This window comes from Daphnia pulex, chromosome 8, assembly GCF_021134715.1.
Source record: "Daphnia pulex isolate KAP4 chromosome 8, ASM2113471v1".
Classification (NCBI taxonomy): domain Eukaryota; kingdom Metazoa; phylum Arthropoda; class Branchiopoda; order Diplostraca; family Daphniidae; genus Daphnia; species Daphnia pulex.
This window is the reverse complement of record NC_060024.1, coordinates 14,036,281-14,060,687: the sequence shown is the minus strand read 5'-3', so window position 1 is coordinate 14,060,687 and position 24,407 is coordinate 14,036,281. Positions and strand designations below refer to the sequence as shown.

At 41.0% G+C, this 24,407-nt stretch overlaps 3 protein-coding genes and 1 long non-coding RNA gene across 14 annotated transcripts; 1 reads left to right on the top strand and 3 right to left on the bottom strand.

The window, feature by feature from the left end:
- The first annotated feature begins 252 nt into the window (after window positions 1-252).
- LOC124199271 lies at window positions 253-17,124 on the top strand. 10 transcript variants are annotated; one of them, XM_046595052.1, is made up of 14 exons: window positions 253-318; window positions 651-723; window positions 1,209-1,329; window positions 1,397-1,452; window positions 5,698-5,783; window positions 13,798-13,992; window positions 14,213-14,377; window positions 14,436-14,602; window positions 14,672-14,826; window positions 14,889-15,856; window positions 15,942-16,105; window positions 16,189-16,392; window positions 16,469-16,636; window positions 16,722-17,124. In XM_046595052.1, the coding sequence occupies exons 8-14, from the start codon at window positions 14,458-14,460 to the stop codon at window positions 16,928-16,930; spliced, it is 2,013 nt and encodes a 670-aa protein (XP_046451008.1). In that variant the 5' UTR covers window positions 253-318; window positions 651-723; window positions 1,209-1,329; window positions 1,397-1,452; window positions 5,698-5,783; window positions 13,798-13,992; window positions 14,213-14,377; window positions 14,436-14,457; the 3' UTR covers window positions 16,931-17,124. The 10 variants fall into 10 exon arrangements, with proteins under 10 accessions (XP_046451008.1, XP_046451007.1, XP_046451001.1 ...); XM_046595051.1 differs by lacking the exon at window positions 14,213-14,377; XM_046595045.1 differs by lacking the exons at window positions 13,798-13,992; window positions 14,213-14,377; window positions 14,436-14,602; window positions 14,672-14,826; window positions 14,889-15,856 and adding exons at window positions 6,210-6,400; window positions 6,847-7,013; window positions 7,085-7,239; window positions 7,300-8,270.
- LOC124199285 lies at window positions 947-1,296 on the bottom strand. The gene is made up of 2 exons (XR_006876774.1): window positions 1,207-1,296; window positions 947-1,133 (listed from the first exon to the last, which is right to left on the bottom strand). It is a non-coding gene; the product is annotated as an uncharacterized LOC124199285 (long non-coding RNA).
- LOC124199273 (clotting factor G beta subunit-like) lies at window positions 1,972-4,943 on the bottom strand. Of its 2 annotated transcripts, none has more exons than XM_046595054.1 (8): window positions 4,489-4,943; window positions 3,679-3,911; window positions 3,266-3,613; window positions 2,982-3,197; window positions 2,764-2,914; window positions 2,551-2,699; window positions 2,369-2,447; window positions 1,972-2,298 (listed from the first exon to the last, which is right to left on the bottom strand). In XM_046595054.1, the coding sequence occupies exons 1-8, from the start codon at window positions 4,601-4,603 to the stop codon at window positions 2,216-2,218; spliced, it is 1,374 nt and encodes a 457-aa protein (XP_046451010.1). In that variant the 5' UTR covers window positions 4,604-4,943; the 3' UTR covers window positions 1,972-2,215. The 2 variants fall into 2 exon arrangements, 1 of the variants encoding a protein (XP_046451010.1); XR_006876767.1 differs by having other exon boundaries at window positions 2,228-2,298; window positions 2,568-2,699.
- On the bottom strand, window positions 10,648-24,317 carry LOC124199270 (putative leucine-rich repeat-containing protein DDB_G0290503). Its single transcript, XM_046595041.1, has 4 exons — window positions 24,071-24,317; window positions 22,897-24,004; window positions 21,317-22,676; window positions 10,648-13,679 (listed from the first exon to the last, which is right to left on the bottom strand). The coding sequence occupies exons 3-4, from the start codon at window positions 22,488-22,490 to the stop codon at window positions 10,774-10,776; spliced, it is 4,080 nt and encodes a 1,359-aa protein (XP_046450997.1). The 5' UTR covers window positions 22,491-22,676; window positions 22,897-24,004; window positions 24,071-24,317; the 3' UTR covers window positions 10,648-10,773.
- Window positions 24,318-24,407: the final 90 nt, after the last annotated feature.

Below are 24,407 nucleotides of genomic sequence, written 5' to 3'. Positions count from 1 at the left end.
CGTGATTTCGTGCGTAATTGCGTATTTTATTATTTTTGACTTGGAAAAATATTTTGATTTCAGTTTTAGAGTTTTTGCAAAAATACGAACCAAAATTAGACATTTTATTTATCATTTCAAATTTCAAGAACTAAAAATCTTCCCTTTTCATAAAACAGGCAACGCTGTACCTTGAAAAATTTCGTTTTCAATTTTTCTTTTTTTTTCATAATTATTCATAGTTCATCCGACCTTCAGAAGTGCAAGTGCCTATTTAATATTTATGGTAGCGCACGCATGGAGCACGTTGCAATTGGCGGGAGTTGGCATTAGTTCTTAGTAAATATTTATCTTATTCTTGATCTTCTCTAGTTAATATCAACATTTTATTGCTGTGAATGAGTGTATTAAAAGCCAAAGTGTTAATTTCTTTCATTCAGTAACAACTAGAATTGCTTGATTTAAAATTCAAACGATAATTTTGAAGCATGTCTGAAAGACTATTGAAAATGAATGCATTGTGATTGTGATTTGTATAAAAATGGTTCTGAAATTGACACCTTTGTCATTCCAAACATGAACTCTTCAATATTAATTCATTACTGAATGCTTGTGTGTAAATCATAATTACTTTTTGGTGTTACCCAATTAAGATTTTCTTTCACACACAGGTTTGCGTGAATTGCAAAATATGAAGCCCATGTTCTGCGAACTCCATGATAATCCATTTGAAAACAAAGACAGGTACGTATTTCAGACAGATTAACTAGTGAAGGCAAGTTCAAGGTTAACAACTTTACTCCTTGTCACTCATCAATATTGTACACATTTGAACATTTCCATAAATTTTGTGTTCTCTGGGATTTTGCCATTTCTCTCGTTACTCTGCTGGAATTTGTTTGAAACACAAAGAAACGAGTAAAGTGGGCAGTGTTAGAGATATCATTCTTGATTGGACACAAATGTGTAACTGCACAACTACACTTTGTGTATTTTTATAATGGGTGAAAAGTTTTTTCAATATCAAAATAATGCAAAATTGTTGTCTAAAGAAGCACTTAAAGCTCATTTTGGTTTGAAGCAGCTTTTCTCGACATTATTATGCAGCTGAGATACAGTTGATAGTAGACCTTGCGCGTTATGGTTCACTTGTGCTTAAAAGAATTAATAAAATGTAAATTTAGGTGTAATTAAGCATTTAAAACATAGTTAAAACATTTTCTTTACAGACTGCTTACGGATGTCCTGTAACTCCCCGTCAACTGCCAATGGCCGTTCAATGTTCCATGTTTGAATCTTTAATTTACTGAAGAAAACTCCACAATGAACAGTCACCTTCGGATAAGACAAGTATGAAAAGAATATTTGACAATGACCGCCAATAATTTTTCATAATATTTGCTAAAAGGTATTGCAGTTTCGTCGCTTAAACTTCAAGCAGTGATAAACTTCAGCTGACTCCACATTATTACGGTCAGTGTTGCAAATTATTCTATTGTTATGCTGTTAGCCACGTAGTCTGGTCACCAGTTCAGGTCTCATAGCAACTACATTTCGTTTCCGCATCTTTTCTCGGTTGACCTATTTGCGTTGCAGAGGTTTTCCTTATTTCCAAATTATCCAAACCAAATCGATTCACATGCAAAATTTTTGTTTTGAAATGGGCAAGATTCATAAGGTTAACTTAAAATAATTGTTCTGGTTTCGCATTGGTTTGAGAAATGGCTTGAACAACTCCCAACATAATTTGAAAGAAATAATTTTTGAAATTACCGCTCCCAACGTTGTCGGATTTAAAATTCATAGTTTTTGGGCAGACGACACAACAAATAACTGTCAGTCTCTGCTGCAATTGTTTATTGGTTGATCCATCTTGCTGAATGAAAAAATATTGACGAGCTTGTAGTCTGAACAACCCACAAATCATTATTGAGGCCCGCCCCCATCATTCCCAGTTATCAGACTAAATCGAGCAAACGATGTTTTCGTCAGTGAAGGACAAACATAATTTTTATTCAAATCAGGGAACAATTGAGTGATTTCGAACCATTATGTTAGACTGTTAGTCATATAATCGTACTGCGTACCCAGGCAAACTGTTAAACGGTGAAAGTGATTTGAAAGAATAGGTAGTAATTATTTTTGTTTTGATCCAGTTCATTTTTTCGTGGAGTTGTTTTTAATATTACCGGGTTAAAACTTGTTCTTCTCATTGGGTGTGGTGACATTACGTTGATTACACATTAGCCATTCGTCTGATCCATTGCCTGAAGGAGGCCACCCTGGTGAAGACGCCGGGATATTTTTCGTGGGCACAATCTTTTAAAACAAGTCAACCCATTGTTTGAGCGTTAAAATTAAGTAAAACACAATCTTGTTCAACTCGTACCGATTCCAAAGCTGACGATTCCTATTTGAGTCCAACTGCCAGTTTTTGATCGATAAATCAGCGGACCTCCGCTATCTCCCTGAAAGCCGAAAACAAAGAAATATCATTTCATTTTATTGGATGTCTGTTCCCTTTTTGGAATTTTTGTGAAACGTTCATTTCATCTTGCGTGCAATATGTACCCGGCATGCGTCTTTACCAGGAGCAGCAGCGCATATCATGCTGTTGTCCATTATTTGGAAGCCAGCCGATTTGTAATTGTCTTTGCAGTGCGAATTGGCCGTCACTCTGACGTTGACTTCTTGCAGAACAGTCGGTACAGTAGATCCACCTGCGCAAAGAGATCCAATTCATTCCATTTATCTTGAATTTGATGGATACAAATTGATTTGTACCGTAATTGAGTGAGCCCCATCCTATGACGGTCGCATCTTCGTTCTCGTAGAGGTCTCTCGTTCCGGTAAGCGGAGGCAAACAAACAGGCGAAATGGTTGAAGTGTAATTCACTCGTTCCGTCAGAGTCAGGATGGCGATATCGTTGTTAAACTAGTTTTTAAATCAAGTTATTTTAAATTGCTTTTTCAGTCATTAGTTAGGTCGTTGCGTAACTCACTTTAGTCCTAAAGTTGAATCCCCAAAACACTTTGATTCGGCGAACTTTTATGGTCACCTGAGCGTCGTCAGTGTGCAGGTTGTGCATGCCCAGATCGACGGTCAATCGATTGCGAAGACCAAACAATGCAGACACACAGTGAGCAGCTGTTAGGACTTTATTCGGGGCAATTAAAGATCCTCCGCATAGGAATTTGCCGCTGAATTTTAGCGCCGCCTTATAGGAATTTCAAACATTCATTAGAAAAAATGTGACGGAATGTTTGATCGAGATATACACATTACCATAAAAGGCCAAGAGTTTGGGGTGGCATCACTTCCTCCGACGATGCGTTGGCCGTCGTCGTCATACTTTCTACCAGGTCCAGCACCACAGATGGCCTGTTGTCTTTCGGGGTCAATGAATTCTTCTTTCGATTCATCGTCACCGTAATCATCATCGGTTAATGCCGTTGTTTTGGTATCCAAGGGCCTCGTATGCGGATTATGTAACCACGAATGAACGTGGGATGCGTCGTAAGGTAATCCGGTGTAAGGATTGACTGGCATCGAAGGGAATGGGCTGTAGAATTGGTGTTGGTCATCGTTTTCAAAATCGTAGCTGCTGATTGTCGGACAACAAATCCCGTAAACCTAGAAGGTGCTATTTAATCTTCCACTCGAGATTAAAGGTTATTCAACTCTTAATCAACAATCACCTGTCTGTCGTCTTCTCTGTGGTAGATGCAAGCGCCGCGAATGGCCAAGGTCCTCGATTCAAAGTTGTTGAAATGATGAAACTTATTCAATCTGGGGTAGCAGGATCGAATGGATGTGCAGTAACCGATATTGCCCTCCCTCGTAAGGCATGTCCTCTCCTTAACCTTCATAAACGCATTGCTCAGTAAATGGGTCGACTGGAACAACTCGTCTCCATCTGCGTTATCTCCGGCTTGAATCGACACCCACGAAAGAGTTGACACGGTTTATTTTGATGAGTCAGAAACATGTTCATTCTAATTAGTAAATTCCCTCGAGTTAAACAAGAGATGGACAAGACTTTTTGTTGGAACGGCATTTGCTTTTTTGTGAGGAAATATTCCAACGGCGTTTTAATTTCGAGTTTCTGGTTATTATTATTCCCCCTCCAGTAGTAGATAACTTATAAACCGGAAAATCCAGTTGATGGGACTCACGAAGTTATGTCAAGATCATGGCCCACGGACTCCCATCATCTCTTAGTGTTTTATACATCAGTAGATACGGACTGTTGGCCTTAATCTTGATCACGATTTGAAATGTAGATAGCTATGTTCGCATCGCCCCAAATGTCTTTGTCATATCGGAAAAACCTCAACAACTAGGAAAAAAGAGAAAAATTGCAAAATAATTTGTGGTATTCCGGTTCGCATTGTTAGTTCGTTTCTCGGCTAACGCTCCCCCTTATGTTTCTTTTTTCAACTTGAATTTGTTTTGTAATTAAGTGAAGACTAGGGAAAACTAGGAAAGTAAATAATCGGATTAAGTACCTTCGATTACGACGGTATCGGTCGTTTGATAGACTCTGCCGTTGGCCGTAGAGAACAACAAAATCGCCACAACAAAGAGTGCGGAAGACGCCGACAAGTTACCAAGTTGGCTCATTGCTAACTTGATGTGGGATCAATCAGGGAAACAATCGGGAATGGTGACACTCTAACAAGTCACGTCTTGTTAGTTGCTGAACCAGCAATTTCCTCTTGAACGACTCCCAACTGGCTTCTAAATCACTTTTCCCACTGGAACGCCTTTTATGTTATAAATAGCGCAGTCGCTTGTATCCGAGCTGGTGGTTGAAAACACTTGAAAAAAGTTTGTTCGTCCTGCGCTGTATTAATTCTGCCGACTTTGTGGTTTGAAAATTGAATCGAGCAGCAGAACTTGAATGTGATGTTGTTGTTCCATCACCTTTCGAGTTTCTCCAGCAACTAGTTCCTCTCTTTAATCCCCCCTCGCTATAAAATGTTTTTGTTTCGTGTTTGGAATAATAAGAAGAAGCCCCAAGCCATCAGCGTGTTGCAATAATAACGAGAGCCCCTCTCAAGAACGAGTTTGAACATTCATCTCGATAGTGGCTGTCATTCAACCTCGTCCACCGAGTTTTTTGTTGTCCGCCTTTTTGTTACTTTGTGGAACGTATTATTTTTATTCCATGCGTAGCATTCATAAGTAAACTATTCTAACGGTAAATTGTGCATTGAACCACGGATCCCATAATAGGCAATCCAATTTTCTTGTTTTTTTGTTTCAAATCTTTTCCTTCGTGTTCTTAATTTCTCGGAAATTTTTCCATCGTTAAGTAACGATTACGAATTGCGAGTTCATTTGAAATCGATCAGAAAGAATACAGGCAACCCTGTCTTGTTTTCTTTATGTAGTAGTTTTCGATATTGGCGTTACAGTCGGTTTCTTTCTGTCACTAAATACTTAATTTGTCTTTAATGTCTCCTGAGATTACAACAAGGGTATAAACACCATTAGAAACCCTTACCATTGATTCTCTTAAGACTAGCCTGATCTACCCTACAGGTACCGGCTTTGAATGGTACACTGAAACCTGTTTGATATCACATTGACACATGTGGCTGTTGTTATTGTCTTTCAAATTGGACTGTTCCATTTTTTAAAATAATTTTTTAGTTTACTAGTTTCAGAATCTGTTGACGAAACTAATAGAAAATTTTATTCTTTAATTACAGGATCTTTCACTTCTCAACTGCAAGGTGCTGATTACTTAGAATGTTGCTGAATAACAAACACCTGCTGCATCTTAAAAATACTTCAGGTTAGTGTTGACATATGATCCTGTTGTTACTTCGTGGTAATTTTCTATCAGCTGATTAATGGAAAAAAGATACTTAGTGTAATTTAATATAACAAAGTCTGGATCAGTTTAGTTCTTTTTTACAACTAAGCGATGTATGCGTATCTGTCCTGTGTATCTGTTTTCTCTTTGCTGCAGATTATTTCAGGTTTGAAGTAATTGAAAGTGATTACTCAAAAGAGCATAAATGTTGTGGTCATTTGACTCCCTCTGTCACTCATGGTTTATACCTGTCCCTGACATTTTAACATGTTTCACGTCTTGCAATAAAGACGCTTGGAGGCATTTTCCTTAAATGTAGCCACACACATTGAATAATCGCGCAGGTGTTCGAGATGACTAAAAATCCAAAGTTCAAAGTACCGTATTTTCTCTCTCCTGTTGCAGAAAATGGCTCGCCAACTCTACATTGCGCAAAACTGCAGTTATTCTTGAGACACGAACGGCAATAGAGGCAATCCCCACGCTCGAAATTACTCCGCTTATCTGCTGGAATTCTTCGCTGTTTATTGGAAGTTTTTACTTCTACCAGACTTGTTGTGTTACATGCTGGAATAAATCTCGCTACAGATCAACTGGTAAGTTAAAAATGATGATGATGTAACTAATCGATTTCTTGATTGTAACCTCTGTTCCAAGTCTATTTTTGTCATTCACTTGACTTGAAGGTTGTCGAGTACCGCAACTGGCGAATAAGCCATGCCCTGTTTATTTTTCCCAGCGTGGCAATGTTGTGTTCCAAAATACCGGTCTTTCCACATTGCGTTGACAGAAAAAACCAATATATTTATTTTAACAGTTTGCTTGTGCCAAAATATCTATGGTAATCCCCGCTCGCCCTCTGTTCGCCATTTAGCCTGTGGCGGCCGACAACGGGTTCGCTTTCTCCCTTCAATCCGTAACTGTCCAAGTATTTTATATATTTCTGTTGTTATTTGCAATCCAACATTTGCGACATTCGTTTGTATTGAATCGCTCCTACACTATTTTTACTCCCATTTGATTGCCTTCTCTTAAATTGCAGATTTGCCAGACGACACAGCCACATGGACGAAAATGATTTCAACGACAACTCGAGAAGAGAACCTGCTGCAACTGAGGTGAAGAGGAAAGGATTGGCTTTGCTCATTTACGACTTGAAGCATCGCGAGTTGATTCCGGTGAAAGTTCTGACTTTTATCCTTTTTGCAGGTAGGCAGTGTTGTTCCGTTTTTGTTTAGCGGATAAAGTATAAACAACTCTTTTCTTTGTCCATCGTATAGGCATAGGATCGCTATTCTCGTTCATCACCATCCACATGAAATCGTTGGGACTGACCGTCGAAGAGACGGGCATAATCAACAGTGTTTCTTCAGTTGCAGCCGTTTTTGCGCCTTTCTTCCTTGGCTTGATCGCCGATAAAGTTGGAAATTTCAGGGTAACATTCCACTCATTAGATCAGTGTCGTTGTTTGATTAATTTCAATACTTTGATTCAGGTGATGATGTGCGTACTGAACACGATTGTGGTTGCTGTATCACTTCTCTTCGTCGTCATCCCAGTCGGAAGAATTCCGCACAAGTTCCCGGATAGCATGACGTTGGCAGTTGGATGTGGAAACGAAACGAGCGACTATCGTTTACCAATTCCTGATGTGATGGACCTCGACTCGACTACGTGCCACTTAAAATCACCCAAAGGCAACCAAAGCACAACCAATGTCCCGGCCGTACTCGAAGAATGCGGTTACGTCTGCTACAACCAAAATCGATCGCAGGATCCCTTCCATGTAGAGGCCAATCCCTTGCCAACGCAAGAAATGCTCAATGTCGAGGAACTTCCCGCGGCTAGTTTTCGTGATTCTATTTTCTTTTCCCAAAACTGGACTCTGGGTTTGGCTTGCTTCTTGGGCGAAGAAGAAGATTGCTACATCTATAGTGACTTCAAAGCAGGATTAGGAAATTTAACCCTTGGTCTAGTTCCATCTGCCAAATCAACCAGCATGTTCTCCTTATCACGGATCGCTGCGGATAGCGAAGGCGAACAGAAGATGAAAATTGTCTACTGTGGATCATCTTCCAACGGCAGAAATCACAAGTTCCGGCAGAATCACCATTACCAAGACATCAATCAAACGGACCACAGCAACAACACCGTCTACCAAATTTGCAAGCCAGAATGCATTGTTCGTGTCAATCGCTCCGATTTGTGCTCTAATATGGCTGAATACGAAAACATCGATCCTAAGCTCACGTTCGGGCTTTACATGGTTGTTCGCTTGTTGTTTGACACGTCTTGCGGAGTGCTGGATCTCTTTGTGGCAGCATCCGTGGCACTGGTCAACCAAGTAGGCGGCGATTACGGTTTCCAGAGGATGTTTGGATTTATTGGGGTCGCCATTTTCTCGCCAATTTCTGGAGCCTTGATTGACTATTTCAGCTCTGATACCAACACTCAAGGCAATATTCGGTAATCGATATTTTAATTAATTTCATTTTATTTATTTAAAAAAAAGGAGAAAAGAATGTAATCGTTGTAATCCATAATTCTTCAGGCCTGCTTTCTACCTATTTGCTGGTTTATTTACAATTGCAGCCATCGTCATGTTGAAGATCAATCTTGATTTTAAACTTCCAGCGAAATCTCCATTCAAAGATGTGACATCTTTGTTGAAAAACGTTGAATTGGACCTGTTGTTGTTCGCCGGCTTCATTTCAGGTAAATCAATTTAGTGACTGGAGCATGTTAAAAGAACGCATAATATAGCCTGATTTTCGTTTATTGCTCTTTATGTCATATCAGGAATCGCCCATGGTTACGGGATTTTCTGGACTTTTCCCTTTTTGGAAGAGATTGGGGGTAACAAATCTTTGATGGGGCTATCCAACACGCTCCAGTCGTTAGCTTCTATCCCGTTGCTCATCTTTTCTGACCGCATCTTTCGAAAGCTGAGCCACCCAAATGTAATAACTATCTGCTTTGGAGCAGGCATGATCCGATTCATAGGTATACATAGTTCACTGCATTTTTAATTGTTTATTAAATTGAATTATCCCCTCGTGATTGTCGCATGATGAAGGATACTCGTTTTTGTCCGACCCGAACTTGTGTCTTCTGTTTGAGCCAATGGAAGCCATTTCCAGTACTCTCATACGCACGGCGCTCATAACGTATGCAAATGAGCTAGGGACGACGACTAACGTGGCTTCTATTCAAGGACTGTTATCAGGAATCACTTTCGGACTAGGTTATTTAATGAAGACATTCTTATTTACTTTTTTTTTATAGAATATGGGGTGCGTTCATTTTTTACTGATTGTTTTTCGCATTCCAGGCTGGGGAGTAAGCAGCTATGGCGGAAGCCTACTTATTGATGGGTATGGCCAGCGAGTGACTTTCCGCGTGTTGGGTGTCATGTCGTTCATCGCTGGGTTCATCTACTTGCTCTTTAATTTTTTGTACTTGCGTCCAAAGAAGAACCAGCAAATAACCGAGAGCAATGCCCGCTTAGGTTTGAACGGGAAGATCGAGACTTCCCAGTAACCCCCCCCCCCCTTTTTTTTAAATTCCGGATGAAAATCCACTCTTATGTAATTCGTATGTCTCTTTGACTATACCTAATCCAGCGTTTTGCTACAATTGCTGAAGTTGTCCAAACATGTGATCAAAGTATTTGTGATTTTTACGTAAGATTGGCTGAAACAAGATGAAACAAAATAGAACGCGCAAGTCATTTTGAGTTTAATAAGCTTCCTTGTATACCAATAGGTATTCTTCGTTTGACTGTTCCGACTGGTAAAATGCTGTAGCATGTCGAGTTTAATCCAGTCTGATTCCGGCGCTGTGAATGTTCATAAAATATTTCATTCAACATTCATTCAGCATTTTTTTGCATCGACAAACTTTCAGGCTTAGATCATCCGCGATGCGAGAGGTATAGCCGGGTGGCTACACCGACTGCCACCTTAGAAAGAATGGGTGAAAAAGAAATTTGGCAGACGCATCATTTGACGACCAAAGCTGACTGAATTGCTATACAGGTATTATCATTTTATGCTTGATCTCTCCTCCTATTTTCGTTCCTAATTTTCACAATTTTTGACTATACGGTTCCCGCAATTAACCGCATTCCTAATTCATCACCAGCCAGTTGCATGGAATTCCACTTGGCTTAGGATATTTAACTCCTTTTCCTGACGTCCCAAAACGAGTGAGATGTCGAACGAAAGCAAATGGGTCGAAAAGTGAGTGGAAATATTTTTTCATCTTTTGAAATTTTAAAATTCTTTTACTACATTCGTTGTTGACCACATTCCATGTTGTCCAATTTTCCAATTGCAGAAAAGGAAGAGATAAAGAATGCCGGAAGAGCTGGGCACTTTCCTTCCGTTGAGCCATCGGCACGACGGTACTACCAGTCCATCTCAATTGTGGTCCTCTGTCTGCTGCTTCTTCTGTCCTTCAGATCCACAGCAACACAAAAATGGAATTGCAGCAGCCGTAACTAATACGCCGTCACCAGTCGTCCCCACCACCCTTGTTGAAAGGTAGGATCTATTCCCAAAAGTGAAATGCGGGTGAAATTAACGATTTGAAGTAGCGAAGGAATTTATATTAGCGCAAGATTTTAATCTTTTGTGATCAAGTTGTTGGATTGCTGGTTAGTAGAGAATTGCTAATTGCATCAAATTTCTGATAAATTTTGAGCTTCTCACATAAGAACGGAAATGGCCTTGCACGCCACTTTTGGGTTCGTTTCTTTATGCAGATTCTTTTTACTTCAGCGACAGCCAGTCAGGATTCGAATCTACACAAAGGAATAACAACACATAAAAATATAGAAGTATACTTTTATTAGTCGGTTTATTGAAACAAAAAATGAAGAAAACTTAAAATGGCCATCTAAAAAAGAAAATCAATGTGTTAAAAAGTCTTGTTGGTCATTAACTTTAACATGCGAAATATTTAAGAATCAGAACTCAGGGCCGTCGTCAGTTTCTTTTTCAATTGCGTTTTCAGTTAAATTTTCAGTTGCGCTTTCGGTTCCGTTGTTGGTTCCATTTTCAGTTAAGTTTTCAGGTAAATTTTCTGTTTCTTTTTCAGTTGCGTTTTGGGTGCCATTTTCGGTTTCATTTTCGGTTCCAATTTCGGTTGCATTTTCAGTTGCATTTTCTTTTGCAGTTTCTTTTGCATTTCCAGATAGATTTTCAGTTAAATTTTCATTTTCAGTAACATTTTCAGTAACATTTTCAGTTTCGTCGTCGTCATCGTCATCGTCGTCATCGTATTCAATTGATTTGAAGAGCCACTGACTGAATGTTTCCCAGTTTCTTCGAATTGTTTTGTCTTTGTTGATTTCGATAAAACGATGGACTATGTCCACTTCGAGGATCTCGCTAAACTTTACAACCACGTCAGGGTGGCAGTGCCCTGGATGATCGAATACAGTAGACGAAGACTTTCGGGGTGTGGATTTTGCGAGTGGATTTCCTATCGACAGTGTGGACCTTTCCTCACTTTTTACCCAATCGCGCAACATCTGCCCCGTGTGGGTTTCGAACCGAGGCTTGAAATTCTTCGATTGGCCGACGTAGACGAATTCATTTCCGTGGCGAGCGCAAATGATGCAGCGGAATCGGTAGATGCAGTGGAATTTCTTGTCGTTGGCAACGTCTTTCAACGGGACTTTGTGGGCCGCGTGAACGGGCAGAAGAAGTTTAGCTATGAAGCGCTTCAGGTTGTCATCGAAGCAAACGGATTCCGAATCGACGGCGAGCGTGATGGTCGATGGGCTTGTCATTTTGAACTCTGCTCTATGGACGGTCACCAGTTCGTGCAGACTGTCGTACAGTTTGAAATAGGAATGCAAAGTGAACGACTCGTTTTTGGCCATTTCTGTCAGTCGTTGCAATTGCTTAACGAGGGCAGACACTGATCGACCGCCTTGATATTCCGGTAAAGCGATTCCGGCCTCTTTCAGGATCTTTCTCATTGTCTGCGAGGTAATGTCGTAGATGCGCACAAGGTCTTGGTCTACTGGGTCTGAATCGACTTCCATTGACTTCTGCATGCTCTTACTTGATTTCAGACTCTTTTTCCGTTTTGGCGTCCTCTCTTCTTCTTCTTCTTCTGACTCGGGCGATGGTTCACTTTCCGATTCACTGCCAAAAATGTTTTGATCTTGTGTGTCTTTAGTCAAACTTGATGCTCCTTCGATCCAGGAATCGGCGTTCGTAGGATTCTTGATTATTCCACAAATGCCGTTCATCTCATCTCCGCGTGTGGCAATGGCCGTGCCCACGTCGTAAACGGCTCCGACAATGGCACCAACTGCAGCCGATCCGATTTGCCCGCCAATAATACCTCCGACAGCTTTACTCACGGAAACGACCGCCGTTCGAACTTTTTTGTTCTGTCTTTTCTTGCCAACTTTGCTTTTGGTTTTATGATTGACTTCATCTTCGTCCAAGTCCGAGTCTTCTTCTTCTACTTCTACTTCTAAATCTTCGTCTTCATCAGCTTCTACTTTCTTGCCAACTTTAGATTTGTTTTTGGCTTTACGTTTGACTTCATCTACGGCTTCATCTTCAACTTGGTCTTCAACTTCATCTCCCTTTACTTTCTTGTCAAGTTTAACTTTGCTTTTGCCTTTACTTTTCGTTTTACGTTCTTCATCTTCATCTTTGTCACCTTTTACGTTTTTGGCAACTTTGACTTTGTTTTGGGCTTTACTTTTGGCTTTGCTTTTGATTACATCTTTGACTACATCTGTGTCTCCCAGGTCTTCATCGGTGACTCCATCGGTGACTCCATCGGCCTCTCCATCGGCCTCTTCCGGTTGTACCGTGTTACTGCCATCCTCCAAGCACTTTTTGGCCAATTCATCATCTGTACCTAGAACTTTCTTGCTCATTTTCCGGCTCATTTTCCGGCTCATTTTCGGTTCTGGTAACTTGACTTTTGCTTCTTCTTCTTCTAACTCAGTCGAGGAATCGGTTTCCGTTTGATTACCATCAGCGACTCCTGCTAGTCTGTCGCTTACGAGGTCTTCTCCGCCTGTGGCCACTCCCTCTTCAGCCGCTGCGACTTTCTTGCCAAAAAGGCCTCCAATGGCTCCAGCAAACGTCGATTTGCCATCCACTTTCTTGACAACTTTGGTGTCTTCGACATCCTTGACTTTTATTTTAACTTTATCTTTACTTTTGACTGTAACATTCACTTTACCTTCAATTACCTCAGTGACTTTATCATCAGTTTCATCCGATTTCTCCTCTAGGATGTCATCATCTTTGCCAGCGTCTTGTGATTCTGAATCAAAATCCGGTTTTTTCTTGCTCTTTTTCAGACTCATTTTCAGGCTCTTTTTCGGTTCCGGTGACGTGACTTTTGCTTCTTCGTCTTCTTCTGACTCAGTCACGGATTCAGTTTCCTTTTGGTCAATCGATCCATCAACGACTTGTGATACTCCGTCGATCCAGGTATTCACGTTATTTGGATCTTTGATTATTTCATCAATGCCAGGCAGCTCCTCTCCAATTGTTGCAATGGCCTTGTCCAGATCACCAATCGCTTTCTCTGCAGCTGCTGCGACTTTCTTACCCAAAAGGCTTCCAATGGCTCCAGTGAACGTCGATCGATTCTCTGATTTGCCATCTGCTTTCTTGATAGGTTTGGCGTCTTCAACACCTTGAACTTCATCTTTCACTTTGTCTTTACTTTTGACTTTTTCTTTACTTTTGACTTTATGTTTGACTTTACCTTTTTCGTTGACTTCATCTTCGACTTCATCAATGACTTCATCCGCTGCTTCATCCGTTGCTTCATCCGATTTTTCCTCTGTGGTTTCACTCTCCAAGCACTCTTTGCTGGGCAATTCATCTTCTGCTTGAAGGCATTTTCCTTAAATATAGCCACACACATTGAATAATCGCGCAGGTGTTCGAGATGACTAAAAATCCAAAGTTCAAAGTACCGTATTTTCTCTCTCCTGTTGCAGAAAATGGCTCGCCAACTCTACATTGCTCAAAACTGCAGTTATTCTTGCGACACGAACGGCAATAGAGGCAATCCCCACGCTCGAAATTACTCCGCTTATCTGCTGGAATTCTTCGCTGTTTATTGGAAGTTTTTACTTCTACCAGACTTGTTGTGTTACATGCTGGAATAAATCTCGCTTCCAACAGATCAACTGGTAAGTTAAAAATGATGATGATGTAACTAATCGAGTTCTTGATTGTAACCTCTGTTCCAAGTCTATTTTTGTCATTCACTTGACTTGAAGGTTGTCGAGTACCGCAACTGGCGAATAAGCCATGCCCTGTTTATTTTTCCCAGCGTGGCAATGTTGTGTTCCAAAATACCGGTCTTTCCACATTGCGTTGACAGAAAAACCAATATATTTATTTTAACAGTTTGCTTGTGCCAAAATATCTATGGTAATCCCCGCTCGCCCTCTGTTCGCCATTTAGCCTGTGGCGGCCGACAACGGGTTCGCTTTCACCCTTCAATCCGTAACTGTCCGAGTATTTTATATATTTCTGTTGTTATTTGCAATCCAACATTTGCGACATTCGTTTGTATTGAATCGCTCCTACACTTTTTGACTCTGATTTGATTGCCTTCTCTCAATTGCAGATTTGCCAGACGACACAGCCTCATGGACGAAAATGATTTCAACGACAACTCGAGAAGAGAACCTGCTGCAACTGATGTGAAGAGGAAAGGATTGGCTTTGCTCATTTACGACTTGAAGCATCGCGAGTTGATTCCGGTGAAAGTTCTGACCTTTATCCTTTTTGCAGGTAGGCAGTGTTGTTCCGTTTTTGTTTAGCGAATAAAGTAAAAACTCTTTTCTTTTGTCCATCGTATAGGTATAGGATCGCTATTCTCTTTCATCACCATCCACATGAAATCGTTGGGAATGACCGTCGAAGAGACGGGCATAATCAACAGTGTTTCTTCAGTTGCAGCCGTTTTTGCGCCTTTCTTCCTTGGCTTGATCGCCGATAAAGTTGGAAATTTCAAGGTAACATATTCCACTCATTAGATGAGTATCTTTGTTTGATTGATTTCAATACTTTGATTCAGGTGATGATGTGCGTACTGACCACGATTGTGGTTGCTGTATCACTTCTCTTCGTCGTCATCCCAGTCGGAAGAATCCCGCACAAGTTCCCGGATAGCATGACGTTGGCAGTTGGATGTGGAAACGAAACGAGCGACTATCGTTTACCAATTCCTGATGTGATGGACCTCGACTCGACTACGTGCCACTTGAAATCACCCAAAGGCAACCAAAGTGCAACTCATTTCCCGGCCGTACTCGAAGAATGCGGTTACGTCTGCTACAACCAAAATCGATCGCAGGATCACTTCGATTTAGACGCCAATCCCATGCCAACGCAAGAAATGTTCGATGTCGAGGAACTTCCCGCGACCCATTTCCGTGATTCTGTTTTCTTTTCCCAAAACTGGACTCTGGGTTTGGTTTGCTTCTTGGGCGAAGTAGATACTTGCTCCTTCTCAAGTGATTACTCCACAAAAGTATCATTGAATTTCACCTTTGGTCTAGTTCCATCTGCCAAATCAACCAGCATGTTCTCCTTACCATTGATCGCTGTGGATAGCGAAGGCGAACAGCAGATGAAAAATGTCTACTGTACATCCAACAATAGAAATCACAAGTTCCGGCAGAATATCCATTACCAAGACATCAATCAAACGGACCACAGCAACAACACCGTCTACCAAATTTGCAAGCCAGAATGCTTTGTTCGTGTCAATCGCTCCGATTTGTGCTCTAATATGGCTGAATACGAAAACATCGATCCTAAGCTCACGTTCGGACTATACATGGTTGTTCGCTTGTTGTTTGACACGTCTTGCGGAGTGCTGGATCTCTTTGTTGCAGCATCCGTAGCACTGGTTAACCAAGTAGGCGGCGATTACGGTTTCCAGAGAATGTTTGGATTTATTGGGGTCGCCATTTTCTCTCCAATTTCTGGAGCCTTGATTGACTATTTCAGCTCGGATTCCAACATTCAAGGGAATATACGGTAATCGATATTTTAATTTATTTCATTTTATTTATTTAAAAAAAAGGAGAAAAGAATGTAATCGTTGTAATCCATAATTCTTCAGGCCGGCTTTCTACCTATTTGCTGGTTTATTTACAATTGCAGCCATCGTCATGTTGAAGATCAATCTTGATTTTAAACTTCCAGCGAAATCTCCATTCAAAGATGTGACATCTTTGTTGAAAAACGTCGAATTGGACCTTTTGTTGTTCGCCGGCTTCATTTCAGGTAAATCAATAGTGACTAGAGCATGTTAAAAGAACGCACTATATAGCCTGATTTATCGTTTATTGCTCTTTATGTCATATCAGGAATCGCCCATGGTTACGGGATTTTCTGGACTTTTCCCTTTTTGGAAGAGATTGGGGGTACCAAATCTTTGATGGGGCTATCCAACACGCTCCAGTCGTTAGCTTCTATCCCGTTGCTCATCTTTTCTGACCGCATCTTTCGAAAGCTGAGCCACCCAAATGTAATAACTATCTGCTTTGGAGCAGGCATGATCCGATTCATAGGTATACATCGTTCACTGCATTGTTGCTTTTTTATTTTTAAATTGAATTATCCCCTCGTGATTGTCGCATGATGAAGGATACTCGTTTTTGTCCGACCCGAACTTGTGTCTTCTGTTTGAGCCAATGGAAGCCATTTCCAGTACTCTTATACGCACGGCGCTCATAACGTATGCAAATGAGCTAGGGACGACGACTAACGTGGCTTCTATTCAAGGACTGTTATCAGGAATCACTTTCGGACTAGGTTATTTAATGAAGACATTCTTATTTACTCTTTTTTTTATAGAATACGCGGTGCGTTCATTTACTGATTGTTTTTCGCATTCCAGGCTGGGGAGTAAGCAGCTATGGCGGAAGCCTACTTATTGACGCGTACGGACAGCGAGTGACTTTCCGCGTGTTGGGTGTCATGTCGTTCATCGCTGGGTTCATCTACTTGCTCTTTAATTTTTTGTACTTGCGTCCAAAGAAAAACCAGCAAATAACCGAGAGCAATGCCCGCTTAGGTTTGAACGGGAAGATCGAGACTTCCCAGTAACCCCCCTCCTTTTTTTAAAAAAATTCCAGATGAAAATCCACCCTTATTTAATTCGTATGTCTCTTTGACTACTAATCCAGCGTCTTGCTTCAATTGCTGAAGTTGTCTAAAAATGTGATCAAAGTATTTGTGATTTTTACGTAAGATTGGCTGAAACAAGATGAAATAGAACGCGCAAGTGATTTTGAGTTTAATAAGCTTCCTTGCATACCAATAGGTATTCTTCGTTTGACTGTTCCGACTGGTTAAGTGCTGTAGCATGTCGAGTTCAATTCAGTCTGATTCCGGCGATGTGGATGTTCGTGAAAGATTTCATTCAACATTCATTCAGCATTTTTTTTTTTGCATCGACAACTTTCAGGCATGGAATATCCGCGATGCGTCTATGTGCTGTGTCCTGCTGACCGGAGAATCGGCAACTTAATTCCTGATTGGGGTAAGTGCCATCAAAGAACCAAATGATTTTTATTTTCCGCCGGGCGGCTACCGACTGCCACCGTAGAAAGAAGGGGTGAAAAAGAAATTTGGCAGACGCATCATTTGACGACCAAAGCGGACTGAATTGTTATACAGCGGTATTATTCATTTTATGCTTAATCTCTTCTCCTATTTTCGTTCCTAATTTTCACTATTTTTGACTATACGGTTTCCGCAATTTACCGCTTTCCTAATTCATCACCAGCCAGTTGCATGGAATTCCTCTTGGCTTAGGATATTGAACTCCTTTTCCTGGCGTCCCAAAACGAGTGAGATTTCGAACGAAAGCAAATCGAGTCGAAAAGAGAGTGGAAATATTTTTTCATCTTTTGAAATTTTAAAATTCTTTTACTACATTCGTTGTTGACCACATTCCATGTTGTCCAATTTTCCAATTGCAGAAAAGGAAGAGATAAAGAATGCCAGAAGAGCTGGGCACCTTCCTTCCGTTGAGTCATCGGCACGACGGTACTACCAGTCCATCTCAATTGTGGTCCTCTGTCTGCTGCTTCTTCTGTCCTTCAGAGTCACAGCAACACAAAAAGGGAATTGCAGCAGCCGTAACTAACACGCCGTCACCAGTCGTCCCCACCACCCTTGTTGAAAGGTAGGATCTATTCCCAAAAGTGAAATGCGGGTGAAATTAACGATTTGAAGTAGCGAAGGATTTTATTTTAGCGCATTTTTATCTTTTGCGGTCAAGTGGTGTGATTGCTGGCTAGTAGAAAATTGCTCATTGCATCAAATTTCTGATAAATTTTGAGCTTCTCACATAAGAACGGAAATGGCCTTCACACTACTTTTGGGTTCGTTTCTTTACATGCGCAGATTCTTTTTACTGCAGCAACAGCCAGTCAGGATTCGAATCTACACAAAGGAATAACAACACATACAACATAACAACACAAGTATACTTTTCTTGGTCGGTTTATTGAAACAAAAAATGAAGAAAACTCAAAATGGCCATCTAAAAAAGAAAATCAATGTGTTAAAAGTCTTGTTGGTCATTAACTTTAACATGCGAAATATTTAAGAATCAGAACTCAGGGCCGTCGTCAGTTTCTTTTTCAATTGCGTTTTCAGTTAAATTTTCAGTTGCGCTTTCGGTTCGGTTGTTGGTTCCATTTTCAGTTAAGTTTTCAGGTAAATTTTCAGTTCCTTTTTCAGTTGCGTTTTGGGTGCCATTTTCGGTGCCATTTTCGGTTGCATTTTCAGTTTCGTTTTCAGTTGCATTTTCTTTTGCAGTTTCTTTTGCATTTTCAGTTAAATTTTCATTTTCAGTAACATTTTCAGTTTCGTCGTCGTCGTCGTCATCGTCGTCATCGTATTCAATTGATTTGAAGAGCCACTGACTGAATGTTTCCCAGTTTTTTCGAATTGTTTTGTCTTTGTTGATTTCGATAAAACGATGGACTATGTCCACTTCGAGGATCTCGCTAAACTTTACTACCACGTCAGGGTGGCAGTGCCCTGGATGGTCGAATACAGTAGACGACGACTTTCGGGGTGTGGATTTTGCGAGGGGAATTCCTATCGACAGTGTGGACCTTTCCTCACTTTTTACCCAATCGCGCAACATCTGTCCCGTGTGGCTTTCGAATCGGGGCTTGAAATTCTTCGATTGGCCGACGTAGACGAATTCATTTCCGTGGCGAGCGCAAATGATGCAGCGGAATCGGTAGATGCAGTGGAATTTCTTGTCGTTGGCAACGTCTTTCAACGGGACTTTGTGGGCGGCGTGAACGGGCAGGAGAAGTTTGGCTATGAAGCGCTTCAGGTTGTCGTCGAAGCAAACGGATTCCGAATCGACGGCGAGCGTGATGGTCGATGGGCTTGTCATTAGGAACTCTGCTCTATGGACGGTCACCAGTTCGTGCAGACTGTCGTAAAGTTTGTAATAGGAATGCAAAGTGAACGACTCGTTTTTGGCCATTTCTGTCAGTCGTTGCAATTGCTTAACGAGGGCAGACACTGATCGGCCGCCTTGATATTCCGGTAGAGTGTTCCCGGACTCTTTCAGGATCTTTCTCATTGTCTGCGAGGTAATGTCGTAGATGCGCACAAGGTCTTGGTCTACTGGGTCTGAATCGACTTCCATTGACTTCTGCATGCTCTTACTTGATTTCAGACTCTTTTTCCGTTTTGGCGTCCTCTCTTCTTCTGACTCGGGCGATGGTTCACTTTCCGATTCACTGCCAAAAATGTTTTGATCTTGTGTGTCTTTAGTCAAACTTGATGCTCCTTCGATCCAGGAATCGGCGTTCGTTGGATTCTTGATTATTCCACAAATGCCATTCATCTCATCTCCGCGTGTGGCAATGGCCGTGCCCACGTCGTAAACGGCTCCGACAATGGCACCAACTGCAGCCGATCCGATTTGCCCGCCAATAATACCTCCGACAGCTTTACTCACGGAAACGACCGCCGTTCGAACTTTTTTGTTCTGTCTTTTCTTGCCAACTTTGCTTTTGGTTTTATGATTGACTTCATCTTCGTCCAAGTCCGAGTCTTCTTCTTCTACTTCTACTTCTAAATCTTCGTCTTCATCAGCTTCTACTTTCTTGCCAACTTTAGATTTGTTTTTGGCTTTACGTTTGACTTCATCTACGGCTTCATCTTCAACTTGGTCTTCAACTTCATCTCCCTTTACTTTCTTGTCAAGTTTAACTTTGCTTTTGCCTTTACTTTTCGTTTTACGTTCTTCATCTTCATCTTTGTCACCTTTTACGTTTTTGGCAACTTTGACTTTGTTTTGGGCTTTACTTTTGGCTTTGCTTTTGATTACATCTTTGACTACATCTGTGTCTCCCAGGTCTTCATCGGTGACTCCATCGGTGACTCCATCGGCCTCTCCATCGGCCTCTTCCGGTTGTACCGTGTTACTGCCATCCTCCAAGCACTTTTTGGCCAATTCATCATCTGTACCTAGAACTTTCTTGCTCATTTTCCGGCTCATTTTCCGGCTCATTTTCGGTTCTGGTAACTTGACTTTTGCTTCTTCTTCTTCTAACTCAGTCGAGGAATCGGTTTCCGTTTGATTACCATCAGCGACTCCTGCTAGTCTGTCGCTTACGAGGTCTTCTCCGCCTGTGGCCACTCCCTCTTCAGCCGCTGCGACTTTCTTGCCAAAAAGGCCTCCAATGGCTCCAGCAAACGTCGATTTGCCATCCACTTTCTTGACAACTTTGGTGTCTTCGACATCCTTGACTTTTATTTTAACTTTATCTTTACTTTTGACTGTAACATTCACTTTACCTTCAATTACCTCAGTGACTTTATCATCAGTTTCATCCGATTTCTCCTCTAGGATGTCATCATCTTTGCCAGCGTCTTGTGATTCTGAATCAAAATCCGGTTTTTTCTTGCTCTTTTTCAGACTCATTTTCAGGCTCTTTTTCGGTTCCGGTGACGTGACTTTTGCTTCTTCGTCTTCTTCTGACTCAGTCACGGATTCAGTTTCCTTTTGGTCAATCGATCCATCAACGACTTGTGATACTCCGTCGATCCAGGTATTCACGTTATTTGGATCTTTGATTATTTCATCAATGCCAGGCAGCTCCTCTCCAATTGTTGCAATGGCCTTGTCCAGATCACCAATCGCTTTCTCTGCAGCTGCTGCGACTTTCTTACCCAAAAGGCTTCCAATGGCTCCAGTGAACGTCGATCGATTCTCTGATTTGCCATCTGCTTTCTTGATAGGTTTGGCGTCTTCAACACCTTGAACTTCATCTTTCACTTTGTCTTTACTTTTGACTTTTTCTTTACTTTTGACTTTATGTTTGACTTTACCTTTTTCGTTGACTTCATCTTCGACTTCATCAATGACTTCATCCGCTGCTTCATCCGTTGCTTCATCCGATTTTTCCTCTGTGGTTTCACTCTCCAAGCACTCTTTGCTGGGCAATTCATCTTCTTTGCCAGCGTCTTGTGGATTCGAATCCAAATCTGGCTTTTTCTTCTTTTTCAGGCTCATTCCTCGGCTCATTTTCTTGCTCTTTTTCGTATCTGGTGACGTGACTTTTGATTGCTCTTCTGCCAATTTTTCGTTTACGACTTCTGCTACTCCATCGGTTACTTCTGCTGATCCGTCGTTTATGACACTTGATACTCCGTCTATCCAGGTATCCACGTTAGTTGGATCTTTGCTCATTTCACCAATGCCAGACAAGTCTTCCCCAATTGTTGAAACGGTCTTGTCCAGATCACCAACCACTTCCTCTGCAGCTGCTGCGACTTTCTTGCCAAAAAGACTTCCAAAGGCGCCCTTCGATCGAACTTCTGATTTGCCCTCTGCTTTCTTGACTTTCTCCTTGATATTGTCTTTATCTTTATGTTTGACTTTACCTTTTTCTTTGACTTTATCTTCGACTTCATCAGTGACTTCATCCGCTGCTTCATCCGGTTTTTCCTCTGTGGTTTCACTCTCCAGACAATCTTTGCTGGGCAATTGGTCTTCTTTCCCATCGTCCTGTGGATTCGAATCCAAATCTGGCTTTTTCTTCCTTTTCAGGCTCATTCCTCGGCTCATTTTCTTGCTCTTTTTCGTATCTGGTAACGTACCCTTTGCTTCTTCTTCTGACTCAGTCGCGGATTCAGTTTCCTTTTGGTCGATCGATCCATCAACGACTTGTGATACTCCGTCGATCCAGGAATCCACGTTATTTGGATCTTTGATTATTTCATCAATGCCAGACAAGTCTTCTTCAATTGTTGCATTGGCCTTGTCCGGATCACCAACCGCTTCCTCTGCAGCCGCTGCGACTTTCTTGCCAAAGAGGCTTCCAAAGGCTCCAGCGCCCTTCGATTTGCCCTCTGCTTTCTTGACTTTCTCTTTGACTTTGTCTTTATCTTTACTTTTGACTTTTTCTTTCAATTTACCTTTTTCTTTGACTCCATCTTCGACTTCTTCTTTGACTTCATCTTCGACTTCATCAATGACTTTATCTGCTGCTTCATCCGGCTTTCCCTCTGTGGCGTCACTCTCTGAGCACTCTTTGGGCAATTCATCATCGTTGCTAGCGTCTTGGGGATTTGAATCCAAATCCGGCTTTTTCTTCTTTTTCAGACTAATTTTCAAGCTCATTTTTTAAGTTTTTTTTTTTTTTTTTATATTATGCGAAATTATGGTCACGTGACTTTTGGATTAATTCCTGTGGGCTCAGTTGCGGATTCAGTTGGCGCTGTGTAGTTTCCGTTTGATTGCCTAGCGACTCTTTCTCGACAAGTTTGATTTCAGAAACATCCGCGATTTTTATACGAATGAAGATTCCTGCCACAAAACAAAATTTTCTTTTGATTTACGATCTAAATCGCTTCATGCTTATCATCGTTTATCAATTATCAAATAGATAAGAGGATAGAGAAAGAATCGAGTTTACTGTTCTAACTTGTATTAGTTTTAAATGGATTTTGGAGAAATAGTTCTTAGTCTTAATTCTTAAATTAACTAACATATTACTATTTTGGTTGTTATCATTGGTAAAACTTACTTGTTGAGCAAGTCTATTTCTCCGAAGTCGCTGCTGGAAAGACTGATGCCAGTATTGCGCTTGACGTGACGTGGAACGTGAAAGGCAACGAAAGTCGGTCGGGAAATCGTGCAGATGCTGTTTGATGAGTCCTGTTTGACGATTAAGTTCCTTCCCGAATGGAAGTAGTCTGACAAATTGCTGAGGTGGCGTCTGGTCAAATGTAAAAACAAGATCCTTCTCAAAACGCTTTAGAGATCTAGAAACAACTGATGTTGAGTAGATATGGAATAGCTGTTGCCTTTTCCCCCCTGTTTTATTAAGATTTGTACGATACCAACTTGAAAATTAGATTGAAAGCTGCTGTTTATCTGTTTAACTTTGCTTTACGTCAAAGTCGTAATCGCCAAGGTTTGTTTGTGATCCTGCTGGTCTCTTGCTTTGTTATCAACACACGGGTCGATTGGTCTTTTGTTTATGGGATTTCCAATAGCATATCAGTCAGTTGGGCTCTCGTGTCCCTTTTTGGTCGTCAAATTGGTCCTTTTCAGTGATCGGTCACAGTTTCAAATTATGCCAAGGCGCCTCTTTTGTTTGTTGAAACTCAGAAGTATTAAATAATGATAAGAGACAAAACAAAAAAAGTCGTCCAATCTTGAATGATAAATGGCTGGCATCTAGGGACATAAGAAGGTCTTACATAAAAGGAAAATTTGAAAATGTCATTGGGAGCTTATACAATGATTGACAAGTAGTCGTTATTTAAGCAGACCAAAAGTTTATTTTTTTTTGTTTAAATTTATTTTGTGGAAATCTGCGCTAAGGGTTTTTAGTCCCATCTCGTGATTTACTCACAACAAAAAGGCAGCCGATTGCAATCCCTTACAGCAGCATGAGTTACCCCTCAAAGCAGCAATGTGGTTTTGTAGTTCAACATCTGAAACACCTGTCGAAATGAAAATGTGTTTACCAGTAGCCAGGTTCAAGTTGTCCAGTTTTCTACTTCTAATAAAAATAATCCTTTTCCCGCTAGAGTGCAAATCAATTCATTATTCTCCAAGTCCACAGTCCGCATTCTCCAAGTGACGGTACCGACGGACGACTGGACGAGATCTTGCAAATAAAAATGCTGGAAATTGGAATACCGGTATGTAGGAATTTTAACCATTATGAAATTATTGTTATAGGGTCTTACTCTAAATTTCACCGTTTCTTTCTGCAGGAATTTCTAACCGAAGTGTTTTTTGGTTTTTTGGTTTTCAATCTGAGACTTGCTAGACGTCATGCCTTCATCAGAACGTTCAAAATGAGTTGTATTATCCGAGATCCAAATGCGTTACAGAAGGAAACTTTCATGAACAGGTAATATAGTTTTTTCTATTCTATTTAGTTTTCTGTCACTCTTAATAACACATACTACCTGTGTGACTCCACAGATGTTTTCAGTATTCACTTTTGTGGCTTGTTAATGTGACAATTATAGGAAAACAATTATGTGTAATTTTTTTAAACCATGTCACCAATAGATTACC

Coding starts and splice junctions, on each gene's coding strand:
- LOC124199271 (XM_046595045.1), top strand. CDS start 6,869: ATGGACGAAAATGATTTCAACGACAACTCGAGAAGAGAACCTGCTGCA. Junction 8,271..15,941: donor AACACTCAAGGCAATATTCG/GTAATCGATATT, acceptor ATAATTCTTCAG/GCCGGCTTTCTACCTATTTG. Junction 16,393..16,468: donor AGGCATGATCCGATTCATAG/GTATACATCGTT, acceptor CGCATGATGAAG/GATACTCGTTTTTGTCCGAC.
- LOC124199270 (XM_046595041.1), bottom strand. CDS start 22,490: ATGAGCTTGAAAATTAGTCTGAAAAAGAAGAAAAAGCCGGATTTGGAT. Junction 13,680..21,316: donor ACAAGACGCTGGCAAAGAAG/ATGAATTGCCCA, acceptor TTCAAGCAGAAG/ATGAATTGCCCAGCAAAGAG.
- LOC124199273 (XM_046595054.1), bottom strand. CDS start 4,603: ATGAGCCAACTTGGTAACTTGTCGGCGTCTTCCGCACTCTTTGTTGTG. Junction 3,912..4,488: donor CGATACCGTCGTAATCGAAG/GTACTTAATCCG, acceptor TGTCGATTCAAG/CCGGAGATAACGCAGATGGA. Junction 2,915..2,981: donor GATTCAACTTTAGGACTAAA/GTGAGTTACGCA, acceptor TTTAAAAACTAG/TTTAACAACGATATCGCCAT.